The sequence below is a fragment of the Genypterus blacodes genome, unplaced genomic scaffold, assembly GCF_046128005.1.
Source record: "Genypterus blacodes isolate CSIRO-AG114 ecotype Tasmania unplaced genomic scaffold, CSIRO-AGI_Gbla_v1 ptg000012l_1, whole genome shotgun sequence".
In the NCBI taxonomy this organism is placed as follows: Eukaryota; Metazoa; Chordata; class Actinopteri; order Ophidiiformes; family Ophidiidae; genus Genypterus; species Genypterus blacodes.
This window is the reverse complement of record NW_027466826.1, coordinates 7,166,691-7,178,031: the sequence shown is the minus strand read 5'-3', so window position 1 is coordinate 7,178,031 and position 11,341 is coordinate 7,166,691. Positions and strand designations below refer to the sequence as shown.

The 11,341-nt window shown below is 39.9% G+C and overlaps 1 protein-coding gene across 1 annotated transcript; it reads left to right on the top strand.

The window, feature by feature from the left end:
• Positions 1-274: 274 nt before the first annotated feature.
• vax1 (ventral anterior homeobox 1) lies at positions 275-5,126 on the top strand. Its single transcript, XM_076166760.1, has 3 exons — positions 275-488; positions 1,749-1,936; positions 4,584-5,126. The coding sequence occupies exons 1-3, from the start codon at positions 275-277 to the stop codon at positions 5,124-5,126; spliced, it is 945 nt and encodes a 314-aa protein (XP_076022875.1).
• Positions 5,127-11,341: the final 6,215 nt, after the last annotated feature.

Here is an 11,341-nt window from a genome sequence, read left to right as displayed (position 1 = left end):
GGGTATTAAATCACTGTCGAGTTTCACTGAGAACTCCATGATCATTGGGCAAGGGAGTTTGGTCAGTGATAATAGAGCTCCTTGGGCGGGCGACGGAAGTATTTCACTGAACATTAGATAGCTAACTCTGCCCCGCTGAAAGGTGCTGTTTTGAAACTAAAACCCACACTGTCCAGAAGACACGGCGCGCCGTATTCTCCATAATCTCAGCGTTTTTTCTGACAAAGGAGAAGAAGAGGCAAACGAGCAGAAGGTCCAAGAGGATAAACCCAGCATGGAGGTCAGGTACAACCAAGAGACGGAAGGGATGGTGCTGAAGAATGGACTAAAGGAGGGGAAAGAAAGCAAGGACTCGCAAAGCAGCCTGTCCAAGAGCTTCCTCAAGGAGCAGCAGGACTCTTTTTCCTCCTCGGGGACCGTGGACAACTGTGAGAAGAATAGGGGGAACACAGGGGACCCGGACTACTGTCGGAGAATACTCGTACGAGGTAAAAAACTTTTTTCTATCGCACTTAGGGACATATTTGTGTGGAGAAAGACATTTTAAAGCACCGTAGTGTGAACACGTATGGCTGGAATGCATTTTAAAGTCAGAAAGATTATGGAATATTCTGCTGACAAAAATCAACAATTCAGATGATTTCCTTTAGAATTTTAAGTTTAACACCCTTTGTTTCTGATTTATATTAGTTATGTTTACAAAGTTGAATGTACTAAGCAACCTGTGGGACAGTTTGAGGTAAATTATTCAAAATAAAAAATATGAGGGATAAAACTCCTAAAACTCAAGCAGATGTGTTGACAAACTATTTTCAATTTTAAGGTTTATTTGTGTGTGTATAAATAGTGCAATGAACAATGCAAGAGCTTTCATTTTCAGCTTGATCCGTTTTTCTAAACATTACATTATAATATAGTGTAGTCACTGTGTTATCGTTACCTTATTGTAAATTATTAACAATAAAAATGCAATTTCCGCAGTTAAATATAAATATATTTATGCTCAGATGTTTTAGGAGAAACACAAGTTGACTATTAAAAATGTATTCATTAAAGACTTTAGAAATTTTAAAATAAATAAATACAGAAAGGTATTAGTTTCTACAATACAAGATTAATTTCAAATCATTCAGTTATTGAATTGTGTGCGTGTGTGTCAGTCGGTAAGGTAGCATTTTATTTTATACAAAGTTAGACGTATAAACTGTTCATATTCAACTTCAGCAAAACAGGTTTTATGATGGACGGTATCATAATTTGTGAACGTAACTAAAAATTATTAAACTTTCTAAAAGTGAAATTCCTTACAATGACTTTTATCTAAAATTGTGCTTCATCTTATTAGTTTTTAAAATCTGATCATTGTGAAATACTTTTAGCATCAACATTCTGTGTTGTAATTTACCTTTAAAGTGAATTTCTATAAGAGATTAATGATATGATAGATATAGGATATTTCCGTATTAATTACTTAATTATTTCAAATGTAAATATATAATATGTAATAAGCTATAAGAGTGATACTTTATTTGAGCATCAGTACGTGTCTCTAAATCCATAATCATACACTGGTCTAGATTTAATTTATGAAATTTAAATTAGATATTTGAGGACCTTCTGTGTTATAGATTCATAATATATCAATCACTCCACCACAACAACAACAACAGCAAATTAGAATAGTAACAATTTTAATAAGTCAGGAGTATTTTCTGAATGTGCTGGTGTACATGGGCTTGTCCTTGCAGATGCTAAGGGTTCTATCCGTGAGATCATCCTGCCTAAAGGTTTGGATCTGGACCGACCCAAACGAACCCGAACCTCCTTCACTGCAGAGCAGCTCTACCGGCTGGAAATGGAGTTCCAGAGGTGCCAGTACGTCGTAGGCAGGGAGCGAACTGAACTGGCTCGCCAGCTCAATCTGTCTGAAACTCAGGTAAGGTGTGTGTGTGTGTGTGTGTGTGTGTGTGTGTGTGTGTGTGTGTGTGTGTGTGTGTGCATTATCTCCTTTCATAGTTGGACTTTAACATTTACGATACATAAAAACAATAAGAAGAAAGTAGAAATTCTTCTTTATTTAAACAGTGTGACTTTGACACTCCACCACTTTGTGTTTAAAGTTTTAAGCCTCTATTCTGATATTTTACTCTAAAAGCTTTGTAATGCTTAAAGTTACGGTAAACAACTGTAAATATGTGTAAATTTTACAAATCAAACAAAGATTATTTACACATGATCCAGCTAAATTTGTGTTCGGACAAACATCATTCTGATTTAGACAAAAAAACACTTTGCAGCAGCTGAAGAAATACAAATTTAAATGAATACATTATTGTTCAGTAATTAAAGTCATATTATATTTTGTGATTTTAATTGTCTAAGGGGCTTCATTCATTTCTATTATTATTTAAATTTAAGCTCTGTTCACGTATATAACTGAAGAGTATCAGTTAAAGAGAGAAAATATTATTTGCTATGTTTTATGTCTTTCTGGTATGATCAGAACTAAACTGATCTCCCTGATTCAACAGATTTGTGGATATAAACAAACCTTTTAACAACATCAAACAGCATCTTCCAATCCTGTGTTGAGTTGTGGTGACACTTGCATCGCAGCTTGTGTCTTTCAAAATCTCACACAGAAATACTTTTTATCAGATTTATCCCTTTAAACTGAGCCGCTCAAATATTTTATGCAGGGTTTCCTTGTAGCCAAAGCTGTTGTAATGAAAGTTTCCATAAAGCAAGTGTCCTGCGCCTGTGTGGGGTCAGCAGTGGGTCATGTGTGTGTAAACTGGATTTACTCTCAATGTTTGACACTGGAATCTAAAGCCACTCACACTCTCTGATTTAGACTCCAGGGAATCCCGTCTGTCTGTTTCAAAGTCTTGACATATTTTCAGCCGGACTTTCATCTATGTGTGTTCAAGCATTTTAAAAATCTTCAGGGCTATTCCATTCTTTTCTCAAGCAAATGTTTTAGAGGGATATTTCTGTGATGGTGAAGGACATTGGCATTGAACCGGGGTTTGCAGGAGATTAAGCCTTTTCACACCATAATAACTTATCAGGCCATTTATTTATGTGCATTCAGCAAACTTACTGTGCTTTGTCCAGTTACCAACATATTTATGCAAAACAGTGTTTTTGAAATGTGTCATGTTTCTATTTTTACTTGAAATTGGAATTGGAGCTATCTGGATCTGTAACTCTGAGGGAATGCAATTTTGCTTCATAATAACTTGAAGGTCATGGTAGAAACAGCATTTTCTCCTTATTTAGGCAGAACGGAGGAGGAGGCTTCCTTCTTGTTGCCCTGATGAAATCACCAATGATAACATCATGAAATTAACATTTTTTTCCAGGGACACATGGCGTGTTACATTAAAGGAAGACAGCCATTTGCTTCAGTGTGTCCACCGAATCCTCTTTGATTTACCAGAATGTGCCTTCTAAAATGGAGAAAAACATTGTGTCCAGTGGCAGGGCTTTGAACAGTTGTTGCGGTGTCAAACTAAAGATGAATTAAAATGTTCAAATGTGATTCGAGGAGGAACAGTGTTGAGATGCAGACTCATTGTTGATTGGTGCATGTACTATGGTTATGTGACATATGAAAGCAATCAGGCATGATTGCAGGAGACCTCTAAGCACAGGCAGAGTAATCATGTGGCAGCCATGCAGTAAACACAGAAAATCTTGGTTTTGTTTCATTTTCTTCAAATAACAAATCACACAAATGAGAGAAACCGAATAATGAATGTTTAGGATAACAGAATGGTTCTGTTGAGCCAGATGAACGACTTGATTGAAATTTAAATCACATGGCTGCTGTTCTCGCTGCGGTTTATTCAATGGCATCAAAATGGACTCCCTTTCTTGTTTTGTATTTCTAGGAGTGGAAACACTCTGTGAGTGAGTTTCTTTCACCTGTTGTGGCTTTTATTTTAGTTTTGGATTTTTGCACAAACATGGACCAATCAAGAGGAAAACCGATGGGATTTTCCCACTATATTAATATGACAGATATCTTAGATTTTAAGGTCTAATCTGACACCTAACATCTAACAGCTGTCAGTTTGGAGTTGCTGTCCTGTTTTGTTTTCAAAATTATGCAAATGTGCACCAAATACTACACAAGGACCGACTATTTGTGCTCAGTGTGTCTTTAAACAAGCTGTGATTGAATCAGCTGCATAAACGTCTACCAGAGTGGGCCATCGAAAGCTTTTCATCACAATCGTTAGCTCTCTGGGCACGCCTGTGTGTATGTGTGTGTCCACATGCGTACTATACAAATAGTGATCAGTGTGTGATGTTGGTTGTAGGGTTTGGGGGTCATCTGCAAATAAGGTGTGAATGTGAATCAATGATGGCGTTGCATTGACAAACACTAAGTGAACATAAATCTAATTATTTAAAGCAGGGATGTTTTTTGCTCCTACAGCTAAACTAACAGGAAAGCATGATAACGGCAAATGCCTGTAAGATGTGTCTGTCTTCCTACAAAATGCAAGGAAAGTGTATACAAACTGTGCATTGTGGTTTTCATTGTTCTTTCTATTCTGTGTCTGCCTCTCCAGGTAAAGGTTTGGTTCCAGAATCGGCGCACTAAGCAGAAGAAGGACCAGGGTAAAGATTCCGAGCTGCGTTCAGTGGTTTCCGAAACAGCAGCGACCTGTAGCGTCCTCAGACTGCTGGAACAAGGTCGTCTGCTAACGCCCCCTGGTCTGCCGGGCCTCCTGTCTCACTGCGGCAGTGGCACGCTGGGCTCGGGCCTGCGCCCTCCCTCCTTGGCCATGGCCAGCAACGGCAGCAGTGGCAGCAGTAGCAGCGGCAGCAGCACTGGCACGGCGGCCGGCAGCCCTCCTCTCCCCACTGTCACCAGCTCAGGGACTGTAGCAGGCCTACAGAGCTCGCCAGCAGCTCACGGCCTCTTCAGCTTCCCCATGCCCTCCATACTGAGCGGCGTCGCCACCCGTATTTCCTCTAACCCGCTGTCCATGGCTAGCTCGCTGGCTGGAAACCTGCAGGAACTTTCTGCCCGCTACCTAAGCTCCTCCGCCTTTGAGCCTTATTCCCGGACCAATGGCAAAGAGTCCATGGACAAGAAAATTCTGGAATGATCCTATCTTTCCACTCCAAAGGATTTTTGTTTCCTCTGGACATGTTTTGATTGTTTTGTTGGCTTTTACTGTCTTTGTTTGGTTTGGCTCGATCTCTTTCACCTGTCTGTGTCATGTTTGTTCTGTAGCAGTTCATGTGTTCTAGTTGCACATCTGGCGCCTTGTACAAGGAAGAAAAACAAAGACTGATTCAATCTAACAAAGACGGGTGGTGGAGGGGAAAGATTTTTGCACAAAATTTTCAGAGACAAGTTCTGGAGACTGTAGTTCAGCATCGTACAGATTTCTGAATAACAAATGTTTAGTTGTATTTATTTATCCAAAATGACAATATACAGAAGACCTCAAAGAATATGGCTGCTCACACTACAAAGCTCCACCGCAGACAGAAGTGTGGTACAGAGTGTACAGCAGGAAATATAGGGCTGGTTAAAGTATAAAGTGATGGTATCTTTATATGAGTTTGTGATTTATGGGTAGATGCATGTCACTGCAGTGAGTAGTTTTAGGGAAATGAAGAGGAAGAAAGAGTCAAACCCCTGATGGCAGCGAATCAGAAGTAAACAGTGGTTGAAATTTTAGAACACAACGTTACGAAGGCCGTTAACAATAGGCCACGCAGTTTCACCTTTTGTGTCGTACCAACACGATGCTTTTGACACCTGAATGCAATTTGCTTAAGCAGACGTCTCACAGAAACCATCTACAAGACGGCATCTTGTATATGCATACATATTACGTTTCTACGTTTGGACCAAACAAAAACATATTCCAGAGAGGTGTTGTCATACAGTACGGTAGTTCAATTGTTCAGTGTCGTTTTCTTAATGGTTTGGTGATGATTTTGCGTTGGGTTTTTTTTTTCGACAAAAATCTTCACTTTGTGGCATTTGCGTCTTGGAGAGGCGGTACCTGACGTTTTTTTTTGTCTGTGATTTTAATACCATGGTGAGTTCTCAGAGTTTTTGTGTACAGTTTGGATTCCTCGCTGGAGCTGAGCACAGGAATGAGCCAATGAGAGGCTGGAAGAGGGAGTCCTAAAGAAACGCTTTTCAACCGAAGTAAGCTGCTTGCGTTGTTGAACACTGAAGATTTTTCAATCATTTAGACAGGATAATAACCTTTAACACACAGTGACAAGTACATTAGGAACACATGTACAATCTCGTGAAATCCAAAACAAAACATCGTCACTGCTATACTGGGTCTTACCTTAGTGGAGCTTCTAATACTCAGAGAGGAGTTGATTGAATTGTATGCACATATTGGGGGACTGTAGTGTGTGGTGGATGATGTCATTGGATTGCATTTCTATTATTCTGATCCCTGTGAGTAAACAATTTGAAAAACTCATTAAGCTTCACTCCAACACACACCACCACTAAATACAGCCTTGAAAATAACCATAGAGTTGAACCAACGCTTATGTCGCACAATGTCAACAAAATCGAACATTGCATGCGTTACAAACAAACCGGCATGTCGTTTGGATGAAGTGGATTGTATTAGACTGAAAGTGTTCCTAATAAACTGGTATTGCCATGTGTTTCCTTCATGAACATTCTAAATCCACAGCCTCCATACAGTAACTGACTAATGGCGCATGTGGATCTGAATGGAATTATTGTAGTATAAAAGTACTGAAAATTAGAAATGTACTTTAAAATTGTTATTTTATTGTAAATTATTCACTTCTCTAATTAATAGATTATTTGTATATCTGGAAAATACTGAATGAATGTATTCGAGAGACTCTTTGGTGCTGTTGTCGTGAAATATCTTGAAATTTTGTGAAACGTGTGGTACAAATGTGCATATTTATTATGTATATGGATACAGACAAAGACAAGTGTGTGTTTTTCATTTTCTTCCATACATGTTGCTATGAATCAAGATAAATTGCATTACTGTTATACCTCTTACACCCGGTGGACTTATGTGTACTCCTGAAAGTCATTTTTAAATATTCCTATGCAGTACTTAGTAATGTTACCCACCACAAATTACCACTCATCCTTCAGCTGAAAGGCACAACTTGTAATTAATTAATGAGCAGTTTTAGGGGACGAGGAGCCGCGATAATGGCATCACTGCAAATTTTAAATAACTTAATGTTGGCCTGACATAGAAAAGGGACAAGTCTGTGAGCAGCGGGTTCACTTTGTAGATTTACTTGTGGTCTAAACGGAGAGGCTGCGACAGGCTGGAGTCCCAATTGAACTGTCAAAATGGATGCTGAGAGAGAGAGAGAGAGAGAGAGAGAGCGTGATGAGTCAAGGCTGAGCTGCGCAGCAAAAAAACAAAACAAAACAAGAAAAAAACCTTTGCCGGTTCGGTCATCAAGAACACGCAGAAGAATTCCGAAGACCAAAATAACTCCGACTGAACCGTGAGGAGAGCAGACAAAGTCGATCTGTTTCAAAGACGAACAGAGTTGAAAAGCAATTTTAAAAGCGAGCAGATGAAAACAGCATTTACAGTAATTAGGTAATAGTCCCCCTATAGCTGCATGCCAGGAGGAGTTATGGCATGGAGCTGATTTTGCTGATGTTTGTTGATATTACACAGCACAAAAATATGGATGGCATAATTTTTTCCATTAATAGCCTTAGATATGAAATGCTACATTATATCAGCAGATTCAAAAATAAGTCTCTTCCTCTGGAATTTCAGGGAAAATCAATTTTCACTATTTGCATTTGAGTTTATTTAAGTAAGTTTACTTTACTTTTCTCTACACTTTACTACATGTCTACAATCTACCCAACCGTGTCTTGGGAATCTCCTGGAAGAAGAAAAAAACTGCCACATTTACGCCTCCATCCAAACCCCCCCCCCCCCTCCCTCGACAACCCCACCTCCCCCTCCCCCAGCTATTCTCTCCCTCTAACCTAAGTCCAATTAGAAGGAAGGTCGGGGAGGTTTTTGTAAGTGGGGTTTTAGGGAGGTGTGTGCCTGTGTGTGTGTGCATGCATCTGTGTGTGTGTGTGTCATTGCCTAAGACCACCAACACATTTTCTCCCCTCACATGCTCCTGTCTTTAAGCTCAGGCCTCAGGAGGTGAAAGAAAGGCTACATCCTGTCTTGTTTTTTTGTATCTGTTTTGTTGGCCTCGTCATTTTCTCGCCGTACAGTGAGTGGATCTGGGGGATTAGCACGCTAACAAGTCTCCATAAAGAAGCCGCCCTCTCCTGCCGCACGGATCCGGCGACTTTAGCCTCAGCGGTGCAGCCAATCTACACGATCCCGCTGCAGGCACCAAAGGCCTGTGAAAAAGCTACACACTGCGGTCATTCCACCAACCTCAGAGAATAATTAATCCCATTAAGTAATGAAAGGATTGTGGGAGCTGACCCCCTTCCTCCCCCCCCACACACACACACCAAAAAGCAGCTGCTGCTTATTAATTTTTTCAACTTAAGCCATGAATCAGCAGTCACAGTCAAGTTCTTTGAAGAAATGCTTCACTCTTGTACTTCCAGCTCGCTTGCAGCTCATAATCACAGCTGTTAAAATCTCTTCCACCAACAAAACATAGAAACAGTTCACTTGGATGGAAAGTTTAACAGATGAGTAGAATCAAGTGTGTAAATACTTCAGTAGAGAGCTCTGTACCTGGCACAGTCAGTACAAATCCTGTTGCATAACACAAGAGGCTAATATATAAATTGCACTGGAATATCCTCCATTAAAATAAGCCACGCTAGTCGCATCTAACATTTCTCTTAATTTCTCTCCTCCATAAATGTGTCTCTGGCAGCCTTATTGTCAAAGAGAACAGGATCAGCAAATTTGCACTGTGATGACTTCAGACGACTCAACTCAATGCAGCACTATCGTGCCGCTTCAATACTCTACAATCAAAGTTGAACCAAATGCAACTCAGACCTGTCAAACACAGAACACAGAGTAGCATGCTCATATTTGAAAACTAAGCTTAGCTAAATCTAAAGATGATGACTGCAGGAGGACTGCGACTCGAACCGCACGCATCAGTTCATCAGTTCCGGCTGGGTCGAGTCGAGTCAAATGGACGAGTCTACAAGGAAACAGGATTGTAAATTGATTGCTTATGAACAAAGCTTGCTGAAACAACTCAGTCCTGCATCGTGTCTTGGGACATAAAGACATTTAGCTCCATGTCGCCTCTAACTTGCTACATAAGAATGCATCGTGCATCATATGGGGCTCCATGATGTCGCCAAGTAGACTGGGGATCAATCACACGTAGAATCTCTATTCACGTTAGTATCGTCTGTTAGGGAAAGTGGTTTGATGAACAGGTTTAAAGTCAAATTGGCTGCTAAAGCTGCTAACACACTACAGGATTATATGGGTGATTTTGAGCTCCATAGTATGATGGAGTTTAAGACCCTGCAACGCCACCCATCAGGCTGGCAAAGTCCTGTATTGTGAACCATTGAAATGTGACACCACCTCTACCGAAGACACAGAGAGGAACAGGAAAGGAAGAAAACCTGAAAATGAGGCGCTCCATTCTGCTGAACTGAATTTTGAAGGTTGGCAAAATCTCGGATGCAGACAAAATCTCACATTGATGTTAAAAGAGGCCAAGTCAAGTCAAGGAGAAACTGGTTATATAAAGCCCTGTTTTTACTATGAGTATTACTTGCTCATAAAACGAAAAATGTTCAACTGCCAACAAAACCAAACCAGCTCTACTAATTTCAGAAAAAGCTCTATACATGAAGGGAATGAATGATGGCCTCCATTGTTGAGTATACCTACGATACGTGACCTGTCAGGTGAGGAGGTGCATGTATGGGAGTATATTGGAGTATATTGATTTACAATGACCCAGTAAACTCCTATGTTGATTTATGTAGATTTCAATAAGATTATGGTATTTGCAAGATGATTTCGAGAGAGGAAATCAACATGCATGTGTACAAACTGCCTCATAAGACAAAATGAACCTCTAATGCCACAATACATTTCAAATAGTGCACTAATTAAAGAAATATCTGTACGTCAGGCATTTGAGCCTAAGATTAAGGTTGCTGTCTGCGTTTGGAATATTGTGAGTTTTGGGCGGGCGTTATCTTATGAGTATGAGAAACCAGGGTTTTACGGCCATCAAAAGTTTAACGACTTTGCAAAGTAATCATATATACAACTGACCCTAATAGAGTCTTTAAAAGTGTCTCTACCCTCAAAGAGAAGTTCTCTCATTCACAGAGTTGCCTATATGGCTGCTATTATGCTGGAAGTCCAATGGTATAAAGCCCCAATTCTACTGCATCTGTTGAAGCAAAATGGTATAAGTGTTTGCCCAGATTGATGGATCAGAGAAATTTGTGAGAAATCATATCCCTTTGAACTCATCATAAAAGACTCAGAGGGGAAAAAACTGATATTTCTAAAATGAGGCCACTGCTCCCGTAGGCAGAAGTCCTTCACTTGCATTAATTTGCTATTTTTTGCATGCGGCCTGAAACGTTTGGATGAGCTCTCCAGAGGGTTGCTGTCAGCCTCACCATGGCGGTACTTACCACTTCAATCTGTAGTGCTTTTTCTACCATCAGAGAGCTGTACGTGTCTGTATGTGATGTGTGACTGCCAGTGTATTGGTGGTGCAGGGGGCACGGTTCAAAATCATCTTCAAACAGTCGCTTTCAAGCCATTGTGCAGAACATGCTGCATCGAAAGAGAACGGATCAGAGCTGCGAAAATGAGAAAACAGTAAACCAAGAGATTTTAAGGGGAAAATGTGAGCAATCATGTCATTTTACCTGTCACTCAACAATTCACTCACCAGGACATTTTGTGTGTGTGTGTGTGTGTACTGTGTGTGTGCATCCAGTGCATTCAGTGAAGGTATTCAGTTGCTGTTAACCACAAAGCAGAAGAACTTGAATGAATCCTCTTTCTAACTTTTCACTCAGTGTTGCATGAACTGTAATATTAAATGTGTATTGACATTATGTACAGTAGAAGACACTATTTATATATTATTGAAACTTCAATGGATTACAATTGAGCAGGGTCACAAGAGAGATTTCTAGAAAAAAAATCCAAATCTAATGAGAATTATTGTTATTTAGAGAAAGCAAATGCAATATGCTCACACTTAAGAGTAATCTGGTGTTAAGTGTTTACATATTTGAGAGGCCAAAGCATCAATTCACCAGAGCCACCACCAACACTGGCTCATATACACACAAGTCCACCTTAACATGTTGACGTTTTCCTCA

Excerpts from the sequence above, each read along its gene's own strand:
- vax1 (XM_076166760.1), top strand. The coding sequence starts at position 275 with ATGGAGGTCAGGTACAACCAAGAGACGGAAGGGATGGTGCTGAAGAAT. Across the intron at positions 489-1,748 it reads TCGGAGAATACTCGTACGAG|ATGCTAAGGGTTCTATCCGT; the intron begins GTAAAAAACTTT and ends TTGTCCTTGCAG. Across the intron at positions 1,937-4,583 it reads TCAATCTGTCTGAAACTCAG|GTAAAGGTTTGGTTCCAGAA; the intron begins GTAAGGTGTGTG and ends CTGCCTCTCCAG.